The 25473-nt window shown below is 49.0% G+C and overlaps 1 protein-coding gene across 1 annotated transcript in view; it reads left to right on the top strand.

Annotated features, from left to right (window-relative positions):
• Positions 1-25473, top strand: part of FAF2 (Fas associated factor family member 2) — a 204330-nt gene that overhangs the window by 102136 nt on the left and 76721 nt on the right. Inside the window, exons 8-9 of the mRNA XM_086931758.1 lie at positions 19485-19662; positions 22052-22223. Coding sequence (XP_086787884.1) covers positions 19485-19662; positions 22052-22223 — 350 coding nt within the window. The remainder of the gene's footprint in view (positions 1-19484; positions 19663-22051; positions 22224-25473) is intronic.

Genomic DNA, 25473 nt, shown 5'->3' on the forward strand with positions numbered 1-25473 from the left:
AGTGGTCCCTCCTTTCGACGCAGGAAATACCCTTCCCTGGATGTCACAGTGGGATCAGAGAATTTTGCAAGTTCGAGTGCCTCGGTATCAGGATAACAGTTCAGTGATGGCCGATCTTTGTTCAGGAGCTCTTCTTGGGTGTCGACGTTTTCTGTTGTGGCCAGGGTCGAGGAGACCTGTTTACAGTGGTGTGCATGCAGCCAGTGCCGTTTCCCCTCCACTCGAAGGGCCGTCCGGGTGGTGATCAATACTTGCCAGGGGCCCGTCCACTGTGGTTCCAGGCTCTTTGTCCGTTGAAAATTCCGGACTAGCACATAATCCCCTGGTTGGATGTCGTGACCCGGACCCCTGGAAGCATCCGGGATGGCCTGCTGCACTTGCTGATGAATGACAGACAACGTTTTAGTTAATTTGTACAAGTAATCAGACAGTAGGACGTCCGGGACGTCGTGAATGGAGGTCGGTTTGGGGGCAGTCCAGAGGTTCATCGGTCGCCCGAATACAACCTCGTAGGGGGTCAAATGGTGCTTAGTGGGAGTGGAGCGCATCGACAGCAACGCCAGTGGGAGGGCATCTGGCCACTTAAGTCCTGTGGTGGCCACTATCTTTGACAGTTTTAGTTTCAGTGTGGCATTGTCGCTCAACTAAGCCAGCGGATTGGGGGTGGAAGACTGCATGAAACCTCTGTTTTACACCCAACCCCTTCAAGATTAGTTGGATAACTTCAGCTATGAAGTGGGGGCCGTTGTCGCTCCATAAAATTCGACAAAGACCGTAGCAAGGGAAAAACTCTTTCAGTAGTACTTTGGCAGTAGTCATGGCAGTGTTATCACGGGTTGGATAGGCTTCTACCCATTTGCTAAAGGCACATACAATGACTAATACATATTTCAGGCTTTGGCATCTTTCTAGCTGGATGTAATCCATCTGGAGGACCTCAAAGGGGTGGTCGGGGACCCCAAACCCTCCCTTTCCCAGGGTTGTGTTGCAGGCAGATAATGCATTGCTGGACCAGGCGTTTGGCTGAGTCGGGGATCTTGTCGTTGTGGCAGACTTTGGAAATGAGTTCGATCATGGGGGCAGATCCTATGTGTGTGGGGGAGTGTGCCATAGTCCGTATGGGAATCCGGTATGAGTCAGGCAGCAACCATTTGTTTGCATCTTTTGTCCGCCAGCAGCCTTCATCGTCCTTTAAACCCACCCGTGCCCACTCGGTCAGTTCGTGAGAGGTGCTGGCCGACTGGATGTCCCTAATCGTCTCCCTAGCGTCAGTCCATTTTTCTGCTTGTGACCTGGTCACATACATGCGTGTCATCGTCCTATTCTCAGCTGTGGTTCGGGCAGTGAAGTCGGCCAGCGCGTTTCCCTGTCCGACTAAGTCCGCCACCTTCTTGTGTGCCTGACATTTGATCACTGCTAATCGTTTGGGGAGGAGAACTGCTTTAATCAGGGCGGAGACTAGATCTCCGTGGAGGATGGGCGTGCCGTGGGACGTCAAGAATCCCCTTTCCCTCCACAAGAGCCCAAAATGGTGAACCACCCCGAAGGCATACTGGCTGTCCGTGTAAATGTTCGCCATGGTCCCTGCCGCTATGATACATGCTCGTGTGAGGGCAATTAGCTCTGCCGCCTGTGCGGATCGTTGTGTGATGCGGGCTGTCTCAACCACTGTTCGGGCTGTCGTTACCGCATAGGCAGCTAAAGTGGTGCCGTCTGGGAGTTTGATGCAAGAGCCGTCTACCCATAGCTCTCCATCAGGGTCTGTAAAAGCAGTGTCTCGGAGGTCAACTCTACTCCTGGTCTGTTCGTCCGTGCGGGTCACACAGTCGTGTGTAGGGGGCACGCCGGGGTCATTTTCGGGCAAGGCAACAGTGTGGCAGGGTTCAAAGTCGTGCATCTCTTCAGAGTGATGTGGGGTGCAAGTAGTGTCAATTCGTACCCAGTCAGTCGTGCACTAGTCAGGTGTTGAGTCTTGGTCTGGTTCAAAAGGGTGTCGACTGCATGGGGTACTAGCATAGTGAGGGAGTTCGAAAGTACGATTCCCTCGCTCTGACGGATAGAGACAGCAGCGGCGGCTACTGCTCGAAGGCAGGCAGGCAAAGCTCTGGCGACAGGGTCAAGAGTGGCAGAGAAGTAGGCACAAGGGCGTTGCTTAGTGCCGATGGGCTGAGTTAGAACAGACAACGCGCATCCCTCCCTTTCGTGAGTGAAGAGGGAGAAGGGCTTGGAGTAATCTGGTGTACCCAGGACAGGTGCTGAACAAAGGGCATCTCGCAACTCTTTAAAGGACGTTTGACATTCGGGGGTCCAAGGGAGTGGGAAGGGGACATCTTTGGCCAACAGGGAAAGTAGGGGTTTTATAATGAGACTGAAATTCGGTAACCATTGTCGGCAGAAAGAGGTAAGACCCACCAAAGAATGGACTTGCTTCTGTGTTTTTGGGACAGGGGTGTCTAGGATGGTTTGGATTCGGTCGGGCGTAAGTTTCCTCCCTTCTTTGGACAGGAGATGGCCTAGGTATGTTACTTGAGGCTGGCAGAACTGCAATTTCTTTTTGGAGACTTTGTGGCCATTTTCCGCAAGAAAGTTCAAGAGTTGGATAGTGGCCGTGATTGCAAGTGGAGTGGTGTCTGCCGCCAAAAGGATATCATCGACATATTGGATCAACACCACTCCATCTGGTAGCTGGACGGCGTCCAGCTGTCTTTTGAGGGCCTGGCTGTAAATGCTGGGACTTTCAGTGTAGCCCTGGGGAGCTCTACAAAATCGGTACGAACGGGCTTTTAGGGTGAAGCCGAAGAGATAACGGCTGTCTGGGTGGATGGGGATAGAGAAAAATGCATTCTTAAGGTCAATAACAGTGAAGGTGGTGGCAGTGGACGGGATGAGGGTCAGAATGGTGGTGATGTCTGAGACTACGGGGTACTGAGGCACAACCACTTTGTGAACCTCTCGCAGGTCGATGATGAAGCGGTACGCTTTCTCATCTCCCTCACCTTGTTTCTTAACAATGGGTAGGATAGGGCTGTTACAGACATTGCTAACTACTTCCTCTACCACTCATGCATCTACCAGGGACTGAATAATCGCTACCAATGCCTTCTCGCCTTCGGGTGATATCCGGTACTGTGGGAGTTTCGGGAGCATTGCGTCTTGTCGAACAGTTATGTGCACAGGGTCAATCATCATTCGCCCTACGTCTGAGTCGTTTTTGGCCCATAGGTACGGGGGCAGGGTGTCGAGCAAGGACAGGTCAGCATCAGTTATAGAGTACATTTGTCGTGCGGGGCAGGATCTGGACATGCTCGGGTTGTCGTACAGGATGACTCGGACTCCATCTGGGGAACACCTAATGGTAGCTCGGAAATGTTTTAGTAAATCAATACCCATAATGGCGTCAGGGGAGTTGGAGGAGAGCAGAAATGTTGTGTCAGTTGGGTTGTCTCCTAGGTCGAAGGAGATAGGTACAGACAGGGGGTTAGTGGAGGGCGTTCGATAGGTTTCGATGGATGTAATGTGTGAGCCAGACAAGGGTGCCCTTGGAATCAGTTGTTTTGATAACACACTACGTGTCGCCCCAGTGTCTACCAAGAATGGAGACTTTGTACCCAGGACCTTAGCGGTGACGTAAGGACCTTGCTGGTCAACACAGAGCTCGACTGGATCCCTCCCTTGCCCCTGGCAGTCCTATGCAAAGTCGGAGGTGCTCTCACAGTCAGACAGGTTGATACTGGTTTTGTCGGGGGCGGTCAAACGTGTTCGATCTAACTGGTCTGTCGTTGTTGGTGTCGTTTGTGTGCCCTCGTCCCTGCCCTCTAGTCCTGGGGCCATTCGTCATATCCCTTGTCTCTTTATTTTTAATTAGTTCCAGAAGAACCGGACATTGAGACTTCCAATGCCCGAATCCTCTGCAAAACGCACACTGATTATCCTCTATGTCCCTACGTCCAGAGTAGGGAGTGGGTGTGCGGTCCTTTGGGGGTGGATTTCTAGGGGCGGTTGATTGGTAGCTCCCACTGTGGGGTTCTTTCTCGACCGCCACCCCTTGTATCTGGGCTATCATCACCCTTTCTTTCAAATCTTTCTTCTTTCTCTCGGTTGCCCTATCATTCTCATTCTTTTGGTGTTCGTAGTACTGAGCCATTTGAAGGATAGCTGCGGGTTTGGAGGCCCCCCAACTACTCTCGCTCGTTTTGTAACTTTTGGGAGACCTCTTGCGATAGACCCTTTACATAGTTTTGCACGAATAGGTGTTGTCCGGTTGCGGTGGTCATGTCTTGGCCACTGTAGTCGGAGAACACCGTCTCAAATCGGGAGAAGTATTCTGATACGTCTTCCTGGGGTTTCTGACGACAGGCCGTGAATATCGACCAATCTACCTTTTTCTCTGGGATCAATGTCTTTAGCTTCTGAACTATTTTGTCCGGGAGTTCCAGTATGTCTTTTACTGGTTTCTTTCCGGGCTCTCGCCGTCTATCTAGCTCACTGAGTTGATTCCAGGTATGTCCGAACAGATCTGTGTGGTCGGCTTTCCGGATTTGCTTCCATACGTCAGCCGGCAGACATAACCCGAAAAACAAGTCAATGTCCGCGAGAGTCATTATCGTTGAACCTAAGGCTGTGCCTAATTCGGTATAAAATGCTGTCGGGTTCTTTCTTAAATCGGGCAGGGTTTGCCTAAAAGTTAAAATATCCTGTCGATCCCATGGTTGATAAACCCAATTGTACACAACCCTCCCCTTTGCATCTGCGTGGTTGATATAGTCGTTTGTCCCCTGACCTCGTGGGGGAACCCAGTAGGGGGCGGCTTCTCTGATAGGCATCATAGTGTTGGCTATTTCTGATGAGGACCCAGTCGTTTCAGGGACTGTAATCTTAACTTCTGGTTTCTGTTCCGTGAGGTGGCGGAAGACCTCAAGCGTTTGCATGAAGAGATCCGCCACATCGTGCTCAGTCCCATCTCCAACATCGACCTTCCTATATAAAGTTGTCAGTTTAGCAGGACCCTGATTCTGATACCTATCCTCATAAGCGTTCAGGGTGTGGTAGCTGAATCGTAGAATGAAATGCCGTCTGTGGCTACCGGCATGTGAATTGTGCATATCCATCGTGTATTCTTCACTCTCCTTCCGTTCTACCAGTGTCTTTGCTATCTTGTCAATCCCATCCCGCTCGTCTTTGCTCAACCTATTTGGTCTGGCTGGTGGTTGCTTGCTAGCCTCGAGTTCAGCTGATGTTGTTACTAATGCGGCCGATGCGGAGGCCGCAAGGGCTGGGGCACTAATGCTAAGGTCACTCTCGTTCGCACTCAGAGCTGGCAGGTGCTGTACTAGAGGTTGGCAGGGGGCATATGGAGGGGGCATGTAGATGATCGGAGGACCTAGCAGTAACTCATCGTTCGCCCGTTGTTTGGAGGGCAGCTCAGGGTAGAGCGTAGAGGGGGTCCTAACAGGGCATTGGCCTGCCGACCCTGATTCCTGCTTTTGACTAGCTTCCTCTCTTTCTTTTATTTCTTCTTCTAGTTTCTTAGCGGCCAGGTGGGCTGCCTTTCGTAACTCTTTCCCTATTTTTGCTTCTTCTCTTTTCTTTCGTTGCTCTGCTTCTTTGCGCCACATGCCGACACTATCGAGCATGGTGGGCGTTGTCTTATTTTTCCGAAGAGCTGCTTCTAACGTTTCTATTTTATGATCATCAAAGGAACCTATCAGTGGCCACTGACTTTCGGGGTCCTTCTTTGTATATTTATGCCATAACTTACTATAAGCTACAGCGACTAGTCCATGCTTAGTGAACATGTCCTTATTAGGGGTGCCTTCCAGTGGAGCTGGATGGTTCATCTCTAATAAGCGGTCCGGGCTGTACCAACTACCAATCAGTGGGGAGAAGACAGGCATGACAGATTACAACGGGGGACAAAGGTCCGCACTACCTATCCTTCACTACTTGCAAAGACTAGACAGGATATTTCTTTTCTTCGTTATTTGCAAGCAGAGAATATCTCAAAAGCACTATACTGTAAACAATCTATGTTCGGCAATCAATCAGTGGGGAGAAAAGATAGGCACGACGGGTTACAAAGGGGGACAAAGGTCCGCGTTACCTACCCTTCACTATCTGCAAAGGGAGACAGAATATTTCTATTCCTCCCCGTTTGTAGGTAGCGAATATCTCAAAGAGCGACAAAACAAAATACTAGTATTTCAATTAGTCAAACAATCAATCAATTCATAATTCGTTGTGTTTCACGACCTTACCCGGACCGCATGGACAGTTTCTCGTCTTCCGTTTCCAGCGCCCGATCGTCCTCTACTTTCTGTTGTTACTGCGGCACTCCTGATGGTTCCCAGTCAGGACCGTAGATCACTCGAGAGAGGTCTGCTCGGAACCAGTGAAGTTCGGATGACCGGCTGCCAGACGAGGGTCTATCGGGCAGGTGCACTTCCGATCGTTGCAGTCTTCACTCTGTCGTCGGGACCTCTCCCACTGGATCCACGTGTCGCTGATGGGCCCCACGTTTGGGACGCCAATTGATGAACAATAGATAATGGTCAGGCGGTTGGGTCGATGACTCTCAAGTATTTGCCCGGTGTTTAAACGCCTCTAATACCATGCAAGGAATATCAAACAAAGAGGCAGACGCTGGAGACAGGAAGGCGGGAAACAAAGTTTTATTCCGACGGAGCAGAACACATCAGATCGGACAACGAGGTATCGTTTCGAGGTACTCTCCCAGCCTCTCTGAGGCCTGGCCTCTTATACACTGGTTTATGGCATGTGACCATTCTTTATTACCATAAAGACACTGTGAAGTATGGAAAAGACATCCCCGGAATCCCCGCCTCAGACACATTTCCACAGTAGAGGTTCCCACCCCCTATACAATAGGAGATGGTTATTACACAGCCGGACGTTCCGCCGATTCTTAGAATGTGTGTGCCTGATCGGATCTCAGGGGGGGGTGGGGGCCTGGACCAATCGTAGCTCCTTTGAAGAGGGGCGATTCCATACAGTAAGGGGTAATAAACTGTATCCTCAGGCTAGGTGATGACCGGGTATGCGTGCAAACAATCGGGCTCAGAGGAAGGGGTCATCAAAGAAGAGGTATTCATGCAAGGGATGGTTCCGTGTGGACAATTGACGTAGAGGAAGGGGTTTATCAATAGAGGGGTATTCATGAAAGGAAGGGAGGTGTTGGTCAGGCGCGGGGTGTGATTCCCAGGGACAGAGTCACGCAGAAGGAGAGGTTTTATGACTTGGGCATGTGAGAGCGGGGGCAGCCAGGGTGCGCGGGGGATGCTTGCAGGGTCAGGGGAGTGCGCTGGCGAACGATCGTGAACAGGGAGACCATGGTACCTAAAATGGCTGTCGCGCATATCCGTAGGAATGGACAAGATGGCGCAGATGATGTTCAGTTCGCAAACTAAAATTCCACACAACACTTTGGGACCTCTTGAGGAACTTCAGGAAGAAGTTCAAGAAATTTGGAGCAAGTTTGATAAAAAGCTCCATAGAGGGACCTGGTCAGCCAGGCTGCCTGCCTTCAATCGCGAGCCGGCCAAGCCAAACCGGTTTGTCCCGCTAAAAGCTCCATCGGGTCAACGTCCGAGTTTAACCGGGACTAGAAGAAATCTGAAGCCGGCAAACACTCACCGGATCCGGCAACATGAGGAGCATCGAGAGACCCCCAAGAGAAAAAGCTCCAGAAAAGTTTCTACATGCGCTCGTAGAAAAGGTGACCGGGAGCAACTGCGAGAGCCAAGCCACCTGCTTACCATTGCGTGCCGGCCTGGATTCCTGGGTTGCCCTGCTAAAGCGTTAAAGGAACATTTTCCAAGTCCGCTCCAGGGAAGCTTGTTAAAAGGCAAGCCGGCGAACCCTCACCGGATCCGGCCTGGCTGGGAGCTTTGAGTGCCCTCGGGAAGAAAAACTCCAGAAAAGTTTCCAAGTGTGAAGGTAGGTAAACATCCGTTTTTATTCGGTCCTTACACCGCTTACCATTACTACTGAAGCGTTATAACACATGTGCTGTAATAACACGTAGCCATTTCTACGAATGTTATTACATCGCATGCGCTGTAACAACGCAAGAGTTGTAATGCGAACTATATAGGTGTGAGAAAACGGAGGAGTTTCCTCACAACGATGTGCAACGATCACCACCCCTCTGACGACGCAGGAATGAGAACAGAGGACACGAGGAGAGGGAGGTAAGAGAGGCTATTTTTAAGGGTGGGTCGTGCAGGGGTAGTCTTTTAGGATCTGAAAGAAACAGGTTAGTATTAGAGTCCTTACCTTTGAATATCCCCAGGCGTCAGACTGGAGCCGGAAAATTTTGCGTAGCAGTACCCCTGAGCGTCAGTAGGCGTCGTCTGTGGCTCCGCCTCTGTCGTTGGCCCGGGATGACGTGGTCGGAGTACTTAGACTCCGCCTTCGCGCCTGCAAGTGCAGGTCCGGATAAAGTGGTACCCTTTAGTCACTTTTTGACTAAACTTTTTGGATCCTTTTTGGATCCGTATCGAGTCTACGACTCCCATCGGTGACGGTAGGGATGGCCGGTTCAAGCCCTGTGCCGACTACAACCGACTGATGTCGGTTACCGGCCCTCATCGCCGGTGCCTACATTGCCTGGGGCCCGACCACGATGACAAGTCGCGCCCCGACTGTCGGGCCTTGACGTCGAAGGCTACGCGGGAGCGGTCCTGTAAGCCTTCGAGCTCCGGCAGTCGGCCCGCGCCGCTCGAGGTCCTGGTCTGGAAGGCGGTCCAGGGACCGGTCGCGGGCCGGAGTCATCACAGCTCGGCGAGTCGCCACCACTCGTCGGGCTCCAAGTCCTCAGGTAAGAGGCACAAGAAGTCGAAGAGGCGACATCGCTCTTCTGACTCCCCCCCCCACCCCGCCCCCGACGCGGCCGGTGGTTTGGGTGACCCCGCCCACTAACTCCGCCGGAGCCGCAGGCATCGCTGCCTGCTCCATACCCGCCGGTCCCTGGGCAGAATGCGACGCTGGAGGAGATAGACTCCTTCCTCATGGCCATGAGGTCGCTCTCTCCTCCGTCGCGTTCCGCGGCGCCTTTGGGTCAAGCGGCCCCGACTGGGAGCCCAAGCGGGCCAGGTGCTTCGGCCCCGGCGCCCTCGGCGACTTTGGCGCCGCAGGGACCCACAGGATCCAGTTCCAGATCCGGGTCGCCGCTGGTCGACCTTACGGCCCTGCCGGCGTCGGCCCCTAGGGTGTCATCCCCGGCGTCGTCCCCGCACAACGCCGTCCCTGGTCCACCCCTCGGTCCAGATACGGCGTCGGAGCGGCGCCACTCGACGCCGCATTTGGCGCCGGGCGAAGAGGAATTCTTTGAGGATCTGGGTCCATCCTTTAACCCTGAATTTCAGGACATGGGCGACGAGGGAGACTGGGGGGGGTCTGAGACCCCCTGGTACGTGAGTGCAAGTCATATCAGGACTGGACACAGGAACTAGGGGAAGCCAGTGGCCTGGATACCTCCCCAGACACTGGTTTTGTCTCCCCTCCTACCGTGGCTACGGAGGAGGGGGGGGCTGCTCATAGTGTGATGCTGATGAGGGCAGCCAAGGCCTTGGCTCTTGAGCTCCCCGTCGCAACAGTGAGGTCTAACATCCTCACAGAGGTCCTTAAACCGGAGGTAAGCTCCCCAGAGCCTCTACTGCCGTTTAATGAGGCTCTCACAGATTTCCTGTTGGGCACTTGGTCCAGGCCCACTACAGATCCCCCTGTAGATACGAACGTCGCTAGGCGCCACCGCCCAGCCCCGGTCGACTCTAGTTTCTTGTCCACCCACCCCACCCCGAGAGCCTGGTTATCCAGGCCTCTACTTCCCAATCCGCATTCCCGACTGCACCACCAGATCGGGAATGCAAGAGGTATGAACAGTTCAGAAAGAAGATGTTCTCTTCCCTTAGTTTGGGGTTGCGGTTGGTCAACACCGCGTGCCTCTTGGGCCGTTACACCCACTCTTTGTGGGATACGGTTGCGGCTGTGCTGCCTGAGTGCCCGGAGGGAGCCCCGACGAAACTCGCTCAAGCCCTCATGGTGGGAAGAGACGCAGCTCGGTACTCTATACGATGTGGACTGGATACCATGGACTTGCTAGGAAGAGCGATTCCTACGTCTGTGGCGGTTGGCCTCCACGCCTGGCTGAGGTCCGCCAACTTTTCGGCCGATGTCCAAAACACCCTTATGGACATGCCGTTCGATGGCAGCCACCTCTTCGGTGGCAAGGCAGATCATGCGCTGGAACGCTTCAAGGACTCCAGGGCTACGGCCAAGTCCTTGGGCCATTCGGCCCAGCGTCCACAATCTTCTGCCCAGCGCTCCTTTCGTGGCCACGGAAGAGGTGCTCCCACACGTCCTGCCAGCCACGGGCCGCAGACTAACACTCAGCGCGGTGGCGGACGTGGTTACCGTCGCGGCCGTAACAGGGGACAACGGCGCGGCTAGTCCACATCCACCCCCCGCAGCATCCACCTCAAAGCCTTCCTAGTCCGAGCTTTCAGGCCCATTTAACACCAGTGGGGGGCAGGGTTTGCCATCATCTCCTCCACTGGCGCACCATCACATCGGACAGGGGCTACTCCCTCCCCGTCGAGGCGACCCCTCCAGCCATGCCACCGCTGTACCCACCGCGTGTCTGGGGATCACTTGCAACTTCTGCAAGAGGAAGTTTCGGCCCTCTTGGCCAAGGGGGCCATCGAGCGCGTTCCTGGGCCAGAAGTAGGACATGGTTGTTACTCCCACTACTTTCTGGTTCCCAAGAAGGGCAAAGGGGGCCTATGCCCTATCCTGGACCTAAGGAACGTCAAAGGCTTCCTCAGGAAGGAGAAGTTCAAGATGCTGACTTTGGCTAAGGTCTTAGCTGCCCTGGACCCGGGAGACTGGGTGGTAGCGTTGGACTTGCAGGACGCATATTTTCACATCCCCGTCCTGCCGGCCCACCGGCGCTACCTGTGGTTCACGGTAGGCCACAAGCACTTTCAGTTTACCGTGCTCCCCTTCGACCTTACCAGCGCCCCATGGGTGTTTACGAAAGTGATGGCGGTGGTCGCAGCTCATCTGCGCAGGTTAGGGGTTTCAGTCTTCCCCTACCTCGACGACTGGTTGTTGAAGGCGGCCTCGCCCCAGACAGTCGTCAGCCTCCTCCAGACTACGGCCGACCTCCTGCACCTGCTGGGGTTCTCCATCAATGTGCCGAAGTCACACCTGTGTCCCTCTCAGAAGCTCCTCTTCATCGGAGCGGTTCTAGACTCGGCGCAGTTTTGGGTTTATCCTCCCGAACAGTGGGTTCGGGATATTCAGGCTCTGATTCCGATCTTTCAGCCGTTATCCCGAATCTCGGTCAGGTTGATGCTGCTGCTTCTGGGGCTAATGGCCTCATGCATCCTTCTGGTGCTTCACGCCAGGTGGCGGATGCGGGCTCTGCAGTGGGACCTTGAAGTTTCAGTGGTCCCAGCATCAGGGCAACTTGTCCGACCATGTCTTATTCTTGGAGGACACTGCAAGACAGTTGCAGTGGTGGCTCACGGACCGTGATTGGGTCAGCGGCAGATCCCTCTCCCTACCTCAACCGGAGCACGTAGTTGTGACTGACGCGTCCCTCTAGGGCTGGGGGGCCACATGGGAGAGGCGGAGATCAGAGGCCTCTGGTCTCCGGCGGAGTCCCGGCTCCACATCAAACTTCTGGAGCTGCTGGCGATCCGGCTTGCACTGAAGGCATTCCTCCCCTCTGTCCGGGAGAGTGTAGTGCATGTGTGCACGGACAACACCACCGCCATGTGGTACTGCAACAAACTGGGCAGGGTGGGGTCGTGGACCCTATGCCAGGAGGCTCTGCGCCTCTGGCAGTGGCTGGAACATCAGGGTGTGACCCTGGTGGTTCAACACCTGGCAGGTTCCCTGAACGCCAGTGCGGACAAACTCAGCCGTCCGTGCATGATGGATAACGAATGGCGCAAGGCCTCTTTCGGCAGTGGGGAGAGCCTTGGTTAGATCTATTCGCCACTGAAGAGAATACGCAATGTCATCAGTTCTGCGCGGTGGAATTTCCAAGGCGGCACTCGCTCGGAGACGCTTTTCGTTGCGAGTGGAGCTGCGGTCTGTTGTATGCCTTTCCGCCTATACCCCTTCTGCCCAGAGTGCTGAAGATCAGACACGACCGGGCCGAAGTCATCCTTGTGGCTCCGGACTGGGCACGAAGATACTGGTATCCCGAGCTACTCAGCATGTTTGTCGATCCTCCGATTCGTATGCCTCTTCAGGAGGATCTTCGGTCGCAGCAGCAGGGGACGGTCCTCCACCCGAACCTGTCCAGTCACCACTTAGATGCGTGGAGATTGAGCAGCGGCAGTTGAGGCCATTTGACTTGCCTCCTGAAGTCTGTAATGCGATTCTGGCAGCCAGGCGTCCCTCCACAAAATCGGTATACGTCTGCAGGTGGAACAAATTTGTGGCATGGTGCACAGCAAAGGCTGTGGATCCCCTTTCTGCCCCTCTTTCAGAGGTTCTCCTCTTTCTTCTTTCTCTTGCCCAGCAGGGCTCTGCTCTGGGCACTCTAAAGGGCTACCTCTCTGCCATTTCCGCCTTCTCAAGGCTCCCTGATCAGCCCTCTTTGTTCAAGTCCCCAGTTGTAAATAGGTTTTTGAAGGGCATCACTCATATGTTCCCTCCTGTTCCTTTCATGATGCCTCAGTGGGACTTAAACCTCGTTCTGACTTATCTGATGTGCGCTCCCTTCGAGCCGCTTCATAACTCTCCTCTTCGTTTCCTTACTCTTAAGACTGCATTCCTGGTTGCTATCTCCTCTGCCAGGAGAGTGAGTGAGCTCCAGGCTCTTACTTCTCAACCTCCTTTCCTTTCTGTCCATCCGGACAAAGTTGTGTTGCGGACACGACCCTCTTTCCTGCCCAAGGTAGTCACAGCCTTCCACATCAGGCAGTCATTCACCTTGCCCACCTTCTTTCCGCCTCCGCATCCCTCGATAGAGGAAGAGAGGCTCCACCGTCTGGACCCAAAACGTGCGCTCTCATTCTATCTGGATCGCACACGCCAGTTCTGGGTGGATGACCAACTCTTTGTTGGTTACGTGGGCGCTAAGAAGGGACGGGCGGTGCACAAACGGACCATTTCTTGATGGGTCGGCTTGTGCATCAAGGCTTGTTACTCTCTGGCTAGAAAGGAGCCTCCTGTGAGGCTACGTGTCCATTCCATGCCACAGCGGCTACTACTGCCCTGGGTCGGGGAGTCCCCTTGCAGGACATCTGTCAGGCAGCTACGTGGGCCTCGCTGCACCCGTTCGCAAGACACTACTGCCTGGACAGCCAAGAGATGTGGCTTTTTCGGCCGTTCCGTTCTTCCAGGACTTTCTGGAGTGATCATTGGTTCGCAGACCCACCACTGGGGTTGGTATTGCTGGGGTATATATTCTAAGGTAAGGAATCTAATACTAACCTGTTTTTCTCAGATGCACAAGTTACTTGCCTTCGGTAACGATATATCTGTAAGAAACAGTAGTTAATATTAGATTCCTTACCGCCCCACCCATTCTCCCCGTTCTGCAAACCAATATCTAGGGTTAAGGTCATCCCCTTTCAGGGCCCTAGTTTTCATGGCACCAGTGTTGGTTTTTATCATGGCTCTGCGTTTCTGGTGCGGAGAAGCTGTGTCTAAGAACTGACGTCAGTGCGCGAGGGCGGCGTCTAAGTACTCAGACGTCATCCTGGCGCCAACTACGCCGACGACAGACGCGGAGCCGCAGCCGACGCCTACCGACGCGCAGGGGTATTGCTACGCAAAATTTTCTGGATCCAGTCTGACCCCTGGAGATATTTTAAGGTAAGAAATCTAATTCTGACTACTGTTTCTTACAGATATATTATTACCAAAGGTAAGTAACTTGTGCATTAAGGGTAGTGTTGTGTTTGAGGAGTAGTGTTTTGGGTTTAGGGTAGTGTGGGTGTAGGACGGGACTGGGGGTCGGGGGTAGTGTTTTAGGGTTTAGTGTAGTGTTGTGGTGTTTGTGTAGGGTAGTGTTTTAGGGTTTACGGTACTGTTGGGGTGTCGTGCAGGGTAGTGTTGTAGTATAGGGAGAGGACTGGGGGAAGGGTGATGGTCGTGCAGGGGTAGTGTTTTAGGGTAGTGTTTTGAGGTTTAGGGTAGTGTCGGGGGTCGTGCAGGAGAGTGTTTTGTTGTAGGGACAGGACGGGGGTCTGGGGATGGTTGTGCTTTAGGGTTTAGGGTAGTGTTGTAGGGTAGTGTTTTAGGGTAGTGTGGGGTTGTAGTGTAGGAAGCGGACTGGTGGTCGGGGAGGGTTGTGCAGGGGGTAGTGTTTTAGGGTAGTGTTGCGGTGTTAGTGTAGGGTAGTGTGTTAGGGTAGTGTTGGGGTGTCGTGCAGGGTTGTGTTTGGGTGTAGGGACAGGACTGGGGTTCGGGGGAGGGTTGTTCAGGGGCTAGTGTTTCCGGTTTTAGGGTAGTGATGTTGTGTAGTCAAGGGTAGTGGTTTAGGGTGTATGGTAGTGTTTGGGAACGTGAAGGGTAGTGTTTGGGAGTAGGGACAGGACTGGGGGTGGGGGTAGGGGCAGGGACGTGCTGGAGCTAGACATTTGGGGTTTTGGGTAGTGTTTTCCAGAATGTTATGTGTAGGGGGTGTATTTGTATTTAGTGTAGTGTTGGGGTAAATGTCTGTTTTTATTTCTAGTCAAGTTGTTAGTTCGCACACATTAACACTTGCAGTGTAAAGGTATGCGAACTAAAAACTTGCATAGTAATGGTATTTGCTAAGTAAAAACTTAGTAGTAAAATGCTGCGAAGTAATGGTATGCAAAATAACGAGTCATATTCACGAAGGTAGAAACTGAGACCGGGACCTGCCGCGAGCTGTAGCCGCTCAGGGCTCCATCGTGCCCGGCCTGAAACTTTGACTTCGGTCCATCGCGAGCAGGTTTCACAATATGGTGCTATAATCTTCTAAGTGCTATTTTTTGCTAAGTCTTTAAAAATTAATATCTCCGGTTCCCTGCATTGGATTTTTGTTGTTTTAGTGTCATTTTAAAGATACAAATACTTCCTATTTTTAGAAATTGGTATGGGATTTGTATTGTGTTGTCTTAATTATTTACTCAATTGGTGTTTTAAATGCTTTACATATCTGTCTTTGAAATTAAGCCTGCCTGCTCGCAGCCAAGCTACCAAGGATTGAGCATAAGAATAATTTTCTAAGACCTATGCTGAGTCCTACCTTGTGTTAGTGGCCTTATTGACAGTGGCAGACCTACATTTGCTCCTACCAATAACCCTCTTTCCAACACACACACACACACACTGCTATTGCAGGCTGCGTGTTTTGGTGCAGAACAAAGTGAATACACGACATGGCACACATCCCTCTAGCTGGGTGCACTATACCAGTGGTGAGGGTAAAGGTGCATGAGCCCTGTACTCCTACAGTGTCTAAGACCATTCTTAGACATTGTAAGTGCAGTGCTGCCATTAAGAGTATGTGGTGCTGGGAGTTTGTCAATACGAACTCCACAGTACCATAATTTGCTGCACTGAAGACTAAGAAGTTTGGTATCAAACCTCTCAGCACATTAAACCCAAACTGATGCCAGTGTGGGATTTAAAGAAAAATACACCTCGAGGGCATCTCAGCGATGCCCTTTGAAAAACGACCAGACTCTGGGGGTTTCCCTGACTGGCACACCCCAGCCTGCCACCACGAGACATGTTTCTGGATCCCTGGGGTGCAAGCCTTTGGTCACCGAGCCCAAATCCTTTCCTGGGAGGAGGTGGTCACACCTCCTCCAGGCCAGGAAGAGCCATCTGTGGCAGGGGGAGCGTCCAAGGTTTTGCAGCCTTTGTAATGCGACACCCAGCCTCTCCTGCTATCAGGAGCAAGCACCCTTCCGGTCTCCCCTCCTTTTCGCTGGGAAGACAGGCGGAAAAAATTAGGCAGCCCAGAAGGTGTGCCCACCTCTGCCAACCCCACCCCTCAGGTGGGGGAGGCGAGGTGAAGCCCACTCTTTAGTGCCCGCTATCTTGCAGATGGCAGGCACTCCCCAATCAGGATTAGGGATTGTGCTCACTCCCCCACGTGGGGTGGGCACACTAAGGATGTAGTCACCCTAAGGTCAGTGCCCATTGGCTACTGACCACGAGACCCCTAAAACACCCCTAAATACAGTATTTAGGAGGCAGCCCTGAACCAAGGAAGAAGACCATAAGCAACTACAAGAAAAGAAGAAGGACCAAACAGCTGTGCCGAAGCTAAGAAGAGGACGCCCACTGACTTGGCACCAGCCCTACCGGCCGGCACCCACCTCGACCCTGTTGAAGCGAAACTCCGTTGTGTCCTGCAGCCAGCAGCCTCAAGAACCAGAGGACCTGCCCTGCCGCCAATAGAAAAGACTCTTTCTCCCGTGAACACCGGATTTGTTCACCAACAGACTCCAGCTCCGGAAAATCTGCGAGTCTGCACCACTCCGCACCTGACTCCCACGTCCCCAGTTCGAGTGGCCCAACACCACAAGGAGGTCTCCCTGTGATCCAGCTCCGAGATCCAGTGATCCCTGACCTGCGTCAAGCCTCCAGCCTAAATCCGGAAGGTCCCCCAACCGTGACCAGGGGCTGCTAAGAAGATCCGATCCTAAAAGGTATCCCTGCACCCGACGCCCCTCGGCCTTGGGTGGCCCAACTGGTTCCTAACCAACCCCCAGCATCCCAACTTACCTCTCCAAGCAGTGGTCACACACAGAAGACCTTCGTCCCCAAGCTTGCAGTGTGTTTGCAAACCGGAGAAACCCCATTTAAAGCAACAGGGTGCCCGACTCCAAAAGAGCACTCTGCACCCGGCCTCCCTAGTGCGCAGATGTTGCACCTTTGGTGTTGTCTTTAAACCCCATTTGCCCTGAGCTTAAGTCCAGGAGCTTTGCTCCCGAACCTTGTGGCCTCCTCGTTAGCAGCCACCAATTGTAGGCCCCCTACCCCCCATTAGATAATATTGGGCCTCAGCATCTGGCTGCCCTAGTGCAGCTGAGGGTGTAACAAGAGTGCATCCTTGACCCTGGGGGACACGGAGTCTACCCTTAGAATACCAACTCACACAACTGAATACTTACCTTTAAACCAATAACCCTATTTTCCTCCAAAGGATAACATTGACTGTTTTTCTCTGAAAAGTTTGGAGTTGGAAAATCTATTAAAGTCTCTAAAACTGTAACAAAATAACCAAAAGATTTTACTCGCATGTACCGGAAATGTCCCAGTGCGGTATCCCGATATACTGCACTGTGTGAGAAAAGTAGCCTGTAAATTAATCTACTTGACATTCTAATAAAAAGCCACTGCAAAGTATATCTACAAATATTAAAAAGTATGGCATTACTAGTAGTTCTACTGTAATCAAACCAAAGTATATATGTAATTGCAATCCAAACTGTATTATTACTGCAAAGTACTTACCAACTACCTGTGCCAGGCTTTCTTGGTTCTAGGAAATAAAATAAATAAAAGAATATTTTTTATACAAAATCAATTGGCCTGAAGTTGTCTTTGAGTGTGTGGTATCGTTTGCTGATTGAGTGTGTACAACAAATGCTTAACACTACCCTCTGATAAAGCCTTACTGCTAGCCCACACTACCACAAATGGAACGTAAGGTGCTATCTACTATTACCTCTGCCTACCTTTGAGGTTCCATTGGACTCTGTGCACACTGTACCTCACTTTGGTATAGTATATACAGAGCCAGCTTCCTACACTACATGCTCTGTCACTTGTGAGCTTCTTGTAAATAAGGAACAAAACTTAAAAAGGGCCTAGAGCCCGCTCACTACTTACCATTGATTGGCTTTAACGTTACTCATTTCCTTGCTTCTCATTGGTCAGCGGCTCCTGCTTTCCTGTTCTCTTCCTAAGTATGCCGGGTTCTGTGGATTATGGCCTAAATCTAATTGTGTGCGTCTAGAGGCTGTCCCACATCCTCCTGCATAGCCAATGACCGTTTCTCCCTGTCCTTCCCAACCCCTCTGCATCCTCCTTGCTTGCTCTTCCCCCCCCCCCCCCCTCGGGTTTGCTTGTGGCTTGCCCCTTTCGCCCACACCCTCTCCCACTTCACTGTTGCTAGCCTGTGCTGCATTGTTGCTTGTCTCTGTCCCTCATGTTACTTCATCATTGCTTGCACCATCCCTCCAGTCACCCTCTAGCTGTGTTGTTTCTTGCCATGTCCATCCTGAGTCTTCCGGCTTTGCACAACTCCCTGGCATTCCTTTCCACTTCATTGTTACTTCCCCCTCTGTCCCTACCACCCCCTCCTGTGCCCTTGTTGCTGCCCCCATCTCTCCCCCCCTCTCACATGCCCTCGTTTCCCCCATCCCTCCCACCCTCTCCCGTGCCCTTTTTGGTTCCCCGCTCAACCAGAAAAAAAATGCGATATGAAGCTGGCCTCGTGATCTCACTTTTTCCCTATATTTTCAGCCATGCTGCACAGCTATGCACCGTTTCTGAATGTAAAAAAAAAAAGTGCAATGATGCAATGCAGTGAATACGGGCCACGCCATAGCGCTTTTTTCAACTCTCCTTTTAGCCATGGTGTGCAGCATGGCTAAAAAATATTAACTAGGTCAATAGATCTCATATAGGCATGAACCATTGGCTTTGCTTGTTTGGTTTAGTGTACTCCTCAGAATGTCCAATTTTTAGGAGGCACTCCTTGGGTGTCTATTCAAAAGGTAAGGAATCTGTGGTTAGAAGTATCCATTAGAAAAACTAGTAGCTTCATTTTGGTAATGCTCTTTAGGGGTAGATGTTTTACCCAGGTACAAATTCCTCTTTGCTCTTCCGCTGCTTTTTCTGTAGAATGAACATCTGCCTATCGTAAAAAGGTCTCAATTCAGATATATGCACTCTCTCAGTGACCACTTGTTATGATTGATCTGTCTGAGGGTGCCAGTAAGTTACTGATTAAACTGATGTCAGTGTACCAGTTTGGCGTCTATATGCAGGTTCACTCAGTCATTGCGGATCCCAGTTCACCACCTGCTCGTGCGTAGCTTTTTTTGCTGGGATAAAGAAATAATAACTGGATTCAGTATGGCACCTGGTAGGATTCTAAAGGTCAGGAATCCGTGAGACAGAGCCTTACAGTAGCTAAATTACTTATTCTTTTACTATGAGCTTGCAGCAACACTGGGAAGATTACTTTTACCAATTCAGGCTGTTTCTTTGAATTACGTAGGATTTGAGGTTACCAAAGGTACTGCCAACAGCAGATAATCCTTGTGAAACGTATTTAACAAACTGGCATCTACATTTCAGATCTTTATAAATCTGGTCCCTCAACAGAAAGTAATACGTTCTGGGGCGTTTGGGGCAGCAGTTTCCTGGAGAGTGGCAGATTATTGCACTGAGGCATACTCCGTTTCTTTCTGCCAAAGTCCTACATGTGTGAGCTGTTCTTTCTTTTGCAGTGTCCCAGGCCCTGCGTGAGAATACCTATCCTTTTCTGGCCATGATCACGCTGAAGGACCGCCGTATGACGGTGGTGGGGCGGTTAGAGGGCTTGCTTCAATCTGCGGACCTTTTGAACCAACTTACCTTCATCATGGATGCCAACCGCACATACCTCGTGTCGGAGCGCCTTGAAAGGTATGCAATGTGTATCTGAGGAAGAAGATAATAAGAGGGTGGCCTGTTTTAGAGAGACGAAGATAAATAGAGAGACAAAGCAATACTAGAGACTGCGATAGGTTGAGACACAGATGTAGATCGAGAAAGTGAAACAGAAACAAAGCAAAACAATGAGAGAGACAAACAAGGCAAGACTGAGCGCATGGCATGAGACAAATATAGAAGGATTTGGGAGGGTGTGCAAGACCGACAGAGCAAACAATGCTGACCGACTGACTAAAAGCATGAGTGAGACCGACCTAGTGAATGAGACTGACTGACTGAGCAACTAAGACAGATCCCTATGGGCTCACCAAATCCCCTCAGTTGCAAAAAAAAGAGGGTTCCAATACAAACTTTGGTAGTTCAATATTTTGTTGATTTTATTCTTTACACTTTTACTGATGTGTTTTTTTCATTTCATCAATGTTCCTTAATCTTTATGCATTCAACATACGACATTGTTAGAATCAATCCAATGCATTTCGGGCATTTATCTCAGCCCTTCATCAGGGAATAACAATGCCGGTTCCTATGTTGCTCTCATCTGTCTCGAGATTCGACAGCTTATCAGCGGGATTGTCGAATCTCCTTAATCTCTCCAGTATGCGGCAGTTCTGTCTAAACGCTATCGGCGTTTAGACAGAACTGCCGCATACTGGAAAGATTGAGGAGATTAGACGATCCCGCTGATAAGCTGTCGAATCTCGAGATAGATGAGAGCAACATAGGAACCGGCATTATTCCCTGATGAAGGGCTGAGATAAATGCCCGAAATGCATTGGATTGATTCTAACAATGTCGTATGTTGAAAGCATAAAGATTAAGGAACATTGATGAAATGAAAAAAACACATCACTAAAAGTGTAAAGAATAAAATCAACAAAATATTGAACTACCAAAGTTTGTATTGGAACCCTCTTTTTTGCGACTGAGGGGATTTGGTGTGCCCATAGGGATGGGTCTAGTGGTCCACTAGACACACAAGTGTTCTCAAATTGGGCTTCCTGGAACGCCGGAAGTCACCTACGGAGCACCCACAGTTATTTAAGATATCCAGGATACTACCGGTAAAATAGCTGTGCATTTGCCTCAATATATTGTCTTTCAACTAAGACAGATGGCATAGTAAGCTATTTAAATAGGAAAGTAGTAATGGTCATCTTCTTCGGAAGTGATGGTGAAAAAGTCCCACAGACAACGAGAAAGTCCATGACACAGGATGAGTGCTAGAAATTGAAATGGTACTAGTTACTGTGCAAAGACAGTTGAAAGTGCTCATGGTACATGAGGAAACAGAGCATGTCTTGTGAATTCAGGTTTCCACACTACTGTCAAACAGCTTTGGTACAGTGTTCTCCTGAGTCACTAGCAAATATTTGCCCAGTCAATGGGCTACTGACTGTTTAGCAAACCTTTCCCTGCTGCATGTGACTAGACTTTGGCTGGTTATGCTATCTGTTTCACCTGTGACGTTTTTGTCCAGTGTATTTTTGTTAGCAAGTTTTACATCACACACATCTTCCTTGTTGCTAGGCTGAAACAGTTCTTTGGTCATCGGCAGAATGAATGTCATCGGATCCCATGTAGGTTTTGGCTCACGTAATTAAAGTTCTTTGTCAAGACAGAACATGCAAGTAGAAGTCTTACTTGAGGAAGCCACCCGTTTCTCTATAACAGACTAACGAGATACCTCTGTGTGGAAAGCACCCACCACTTGTTGCTACATGAGTCTACTCACTATACCCTGGCACAGCCGCCTAAGACGAAAGTGTTGAGGCGGATCCATGAAAAGATGTAGAGCATTATTCTTCACAACAAGATCCCACCTATACAGACGTTTTAGGCTAGGATCACTTATAGCCGGCAAAGATTGCAGCAGTAGACAGTAGAAAATTCTTATTCATGACCTTTGTCAGAAGCCACTAGACTGGTTAGAGGGTTGTTTGGGAGTACAGTAAAGAGGAGTTCTAGCTTTGTAAGAGGAATGAGTTCTACAGCATTAGAGGTTTGGGGAAGGTGAGGAGGGTAATAAAGTTTGCAAGCACGAGTGTCAATTGTTCGTTTCCATTAGCTATTTTAAAGTTTGCAAGCACGAGTGTCGATTGTTTGTTTCCATTAGCTATGTCAGAGGAGCACAGGAGTAAAGTATGGCATCTTAGAGATGTACATGAGTACCTACTGGTACATGAGTGGGCTAAGCAAATTGATGACATTTTGTTGTCTGTGTGCAATTATGGTGATGGTTATTATATAGTTAGTCTGTATGTAAAACAGTATTCCAGTCGAAGTCTTCATGCACAGTATATATAAAATGATAAAATTGCAACAAATTCTTTAGGCTGCTTACCCTGTTTTGTCACTCCAGGGAAGAGCGCAACCAGACTCAGGTACTGAGACAACAGCAGGATGAAGCCTATCTGGTCTCCCTTCGGGCCGATCAGGAGAAAGACAGACAGAAAAGAGAAATACTTGAACAAAAAAGGAGGGCAGAAGAAGAGGTTCGCCAGAAGCAACTTGCGGAGGAGAGGAGACGGTTGGTAAGTGGTAGCTTCTGTAGGAACCTGAGATGCATATTTGGCTTTAATGTGTGTCTCCTCTATGTGTAAGGTTCTTTGACTAAACCTATCGATACAGGGTTGCCTGGTCTATTGGGGTCTAAGCACAGCTTCTTTGGAAGCCCATGAATTCCAACATTGTTCTTTTATTTACTCTGTAGTTTGTCTGGGGGTGTCTCATGTTTCTTCTCTTCCATGATAACATTCTTGAGTTTGCTAGTTTTAAAATTTGGTTTCAGGTGGTCCCTTTAAAAAGGACATTCTGTACACCAACACTCTGTGACCCTGTGGAAGGCTACAGCTGAAACACGCCAGTCTACTATTATCCTTTATGTTGATTAATTTGTAATAAAGAAAACGCTACTCTACCAGAGCTGTGCGGCCTGTCTCCTTCGGTCTCTGCCTCAGATGAGAGGAGAGACTGGGAATTAGGAGTGTAGTTTGATATATATATACACATATATTTATTATTTTCTTCAATATGTCAGCGGTGAAGCACTTATAGATACGATTGTTAATATTGTATGTGCATATTGTGGTAGATAAACAGAATTCCATAAGCGTCTAAACAGATAACATATGAAAACTATGCAGTGACCTTATACATGTCGAGCATAAATTAATGTATAAATATATATTTATACATATTTTTAACAATAAGTAATATATCAATTTGGTAAGATCTAAAGATAATCTATATATTTTTAAACCATATGTAGTATACATTTTGCACAAAGAAATGCACATATCTAAATACATGCATATAATCAAATTATACATACTTATTTGCATGCACAGGCAAATGCTGTACATTTGTGTTTAAGTGGTCAGTAAGGAACACATAGTATTTTCTTCAGTGTGAAGACTAGTGCCCTGAGGGGAATGTAAGATGAAGCTAATTGATTTTGCTATAATTTTAATACCTGTGAGATGGGTTTTGATGTGTAACCCATAGCTGCAGTCATGATCATTCCTCTAGTAGACCGAAGTCTTTTCAGCAGATATTCAAGTAATTATGTGCCCTTGTTTGACAGCACATTGAAAGGAAAAAAACTACTACTGTGAGTTCAACAAGGTCATCAAGGAATATTCCACAATTAAAAGGCAGGAAGAGTCTTTCTCAAGCATTGACCTTGATTTCTTTTGGTGTTCAGACCCACCATTTCATGTTGACCCCAACATTCTATTGTAGTCTCATAATGCACACATCAGCGAAAGTCCTGAAATGTTGTCCTCCGAAATACAGACAGCTGAGCTAACCCAGAAGTTCTTACCACTGGGCAAGCAGGCTTGAGTGCTACCTTTTGGCCATCATACCTTTAAATGCCTTGCAAGTAAATGTTTCAAAATGGGAACCCTAGTACATATGCCATTATTGCTTCATGTGTAGAGTGTGAGGGGAGATTTTTTTAAAATTTGTAAGCTTAAAGTCTCCTAGTTAACATATCCTGACCTAAGAGCTGCATAGAAGGTATCTGTGATTCATTGCTTCCTATTTATATGCCTGGGTTATTTGACCTCAGTTGCCTCATATAATTCTTTGGATTACTTACAGCCAGTTACTTCCTTGTTTTCAGTCTGATCCTATCGGAGTGTGCCAAACACTGTGGTTTCTTCCCAATGATTGTTCTGCATAAATGGGGTGTTGATTGATACCACAATGGGTAATACTTTACCCTGCCACATATGTTCTTACGCCTTCTCAACGTCCTGTGTTATTTTTAGGTTTGGACTTCAGAAAACAGCTTGCTATATATGATGGCTCAGGACCCTATGTTTCTAGGTGTACCCTATGGGTCTAGGTGCTCCCTATGTTTCTAGGTGCTCCCTATGTTTCTAGGTGCTCCCTATGTTTCTAGGTGCTCCTTCATGTTGATAATGACTGCCTGATGCTTGCCTGATATTTAAAAAATACAGGATTAGGAATAGGATGCAAGCTGTTAACCTTTTAGTGGAAATGACGAACCTAGATATAGCTTGTGCTATGGGGAAATTTATGAGTAAAGTTAAGGTGTTCCTCAAGTGTACAGAGTAAATATCGTATGCTGTTCACTTGCGGTAGGACGTGATTGTGCCTGCAAAGGTTAATGGTACTGTATGGAATCTCCTGGAAGGATTTGATGCATATGAATGAATTACCGACCTAATCAATTGTAGGTGGACATTTGTATCTTTTATAAAGGAAATGTTTCATTTTATGTGTAATGTACATATGCTACGTTTTTAAGATGATCTTGCCTACGTTTTTATTTAGTAACTTTATGCACAGGGTATACTTTTAAGGTTGTAATGAACCAAATAAAGTTTTCTTACTGACTGACTGCCTGATACTATGTTTGAGGTTAAACAAATCTGAAACTAGGAGAATGAACCCAAGTTCCTTCTTCCAAAAGCAGATGCCGAATGGTGATTGATATAGGGAACATCAAGGCTGACATCCCTTTCCTCTTGAGGAAAAAAATATTTAGCTGACTGGAAAATCACTGTGGGTTTCTCAAGCATTCACAACCTATAATTTGCAGAATAACCGTCACTTCAATTGTCTGTTATAAAATTGATGGCCCCATAGTGGGCTAAGATGGCCTTTTTAACTTGGTGTCATGGGAGGTGGTGGGGTACTTTAATGCTCTACCTCACTGATGTGTAGCTCGTGCGCTACTGGTAGCTCTCCAGCTACCTGTAAGTAGCTCTCCTGTGTGCAACCCAGTCTACTATATTAGAAGCTTTTACTCAGTTGAAGTGTGTGTGTGTGTGTATGTGTGTGTGTGTATATATATATATATATATATATATATATATATATGTATATGTATATATATGTATATGTGTGTGTGTATATATATATATATATATATATATATATATATATATATATATATATATATATATATATATATATATATATATATATATATGTATATATATATATATATATATATATGTATGTATATATAGATAATATATACGCAAATTGCCCTGAAGCATTCTGAAAGGCACTCAGCATGCTTATTCCGCCTCCACACTCATTAATTGTGCCCAACGACGCGTTTCAGGGTTAGACACCCCTTCCTCATGGGCTTGCTGCAATGACGCTTGATACAACCATTTGTCTGCATTTCTGGTTTATTTATTCTGAACAAACCCCACAGTGGGCATGTGCTGTATTCACCGTCACACCTTTGATTTATGGGATTTGCAGTCCGTAGTGCACTAACTTTAATCCTTTTAGTAA

Source organism: Lissotriton vulgaris, chromosome 7 (assembly GCF_964263255.1).
Source record: "Lissotriton vulgaris chromosome 7, aLisVul1.2, whole genome shotgun sequence".
Lineage (NCBI taxonomy): Eukaryota > Metazoa > Chordata > Amphibia > Caudata > Salamandridae > Lissotriton > Lissotriton vulgaris.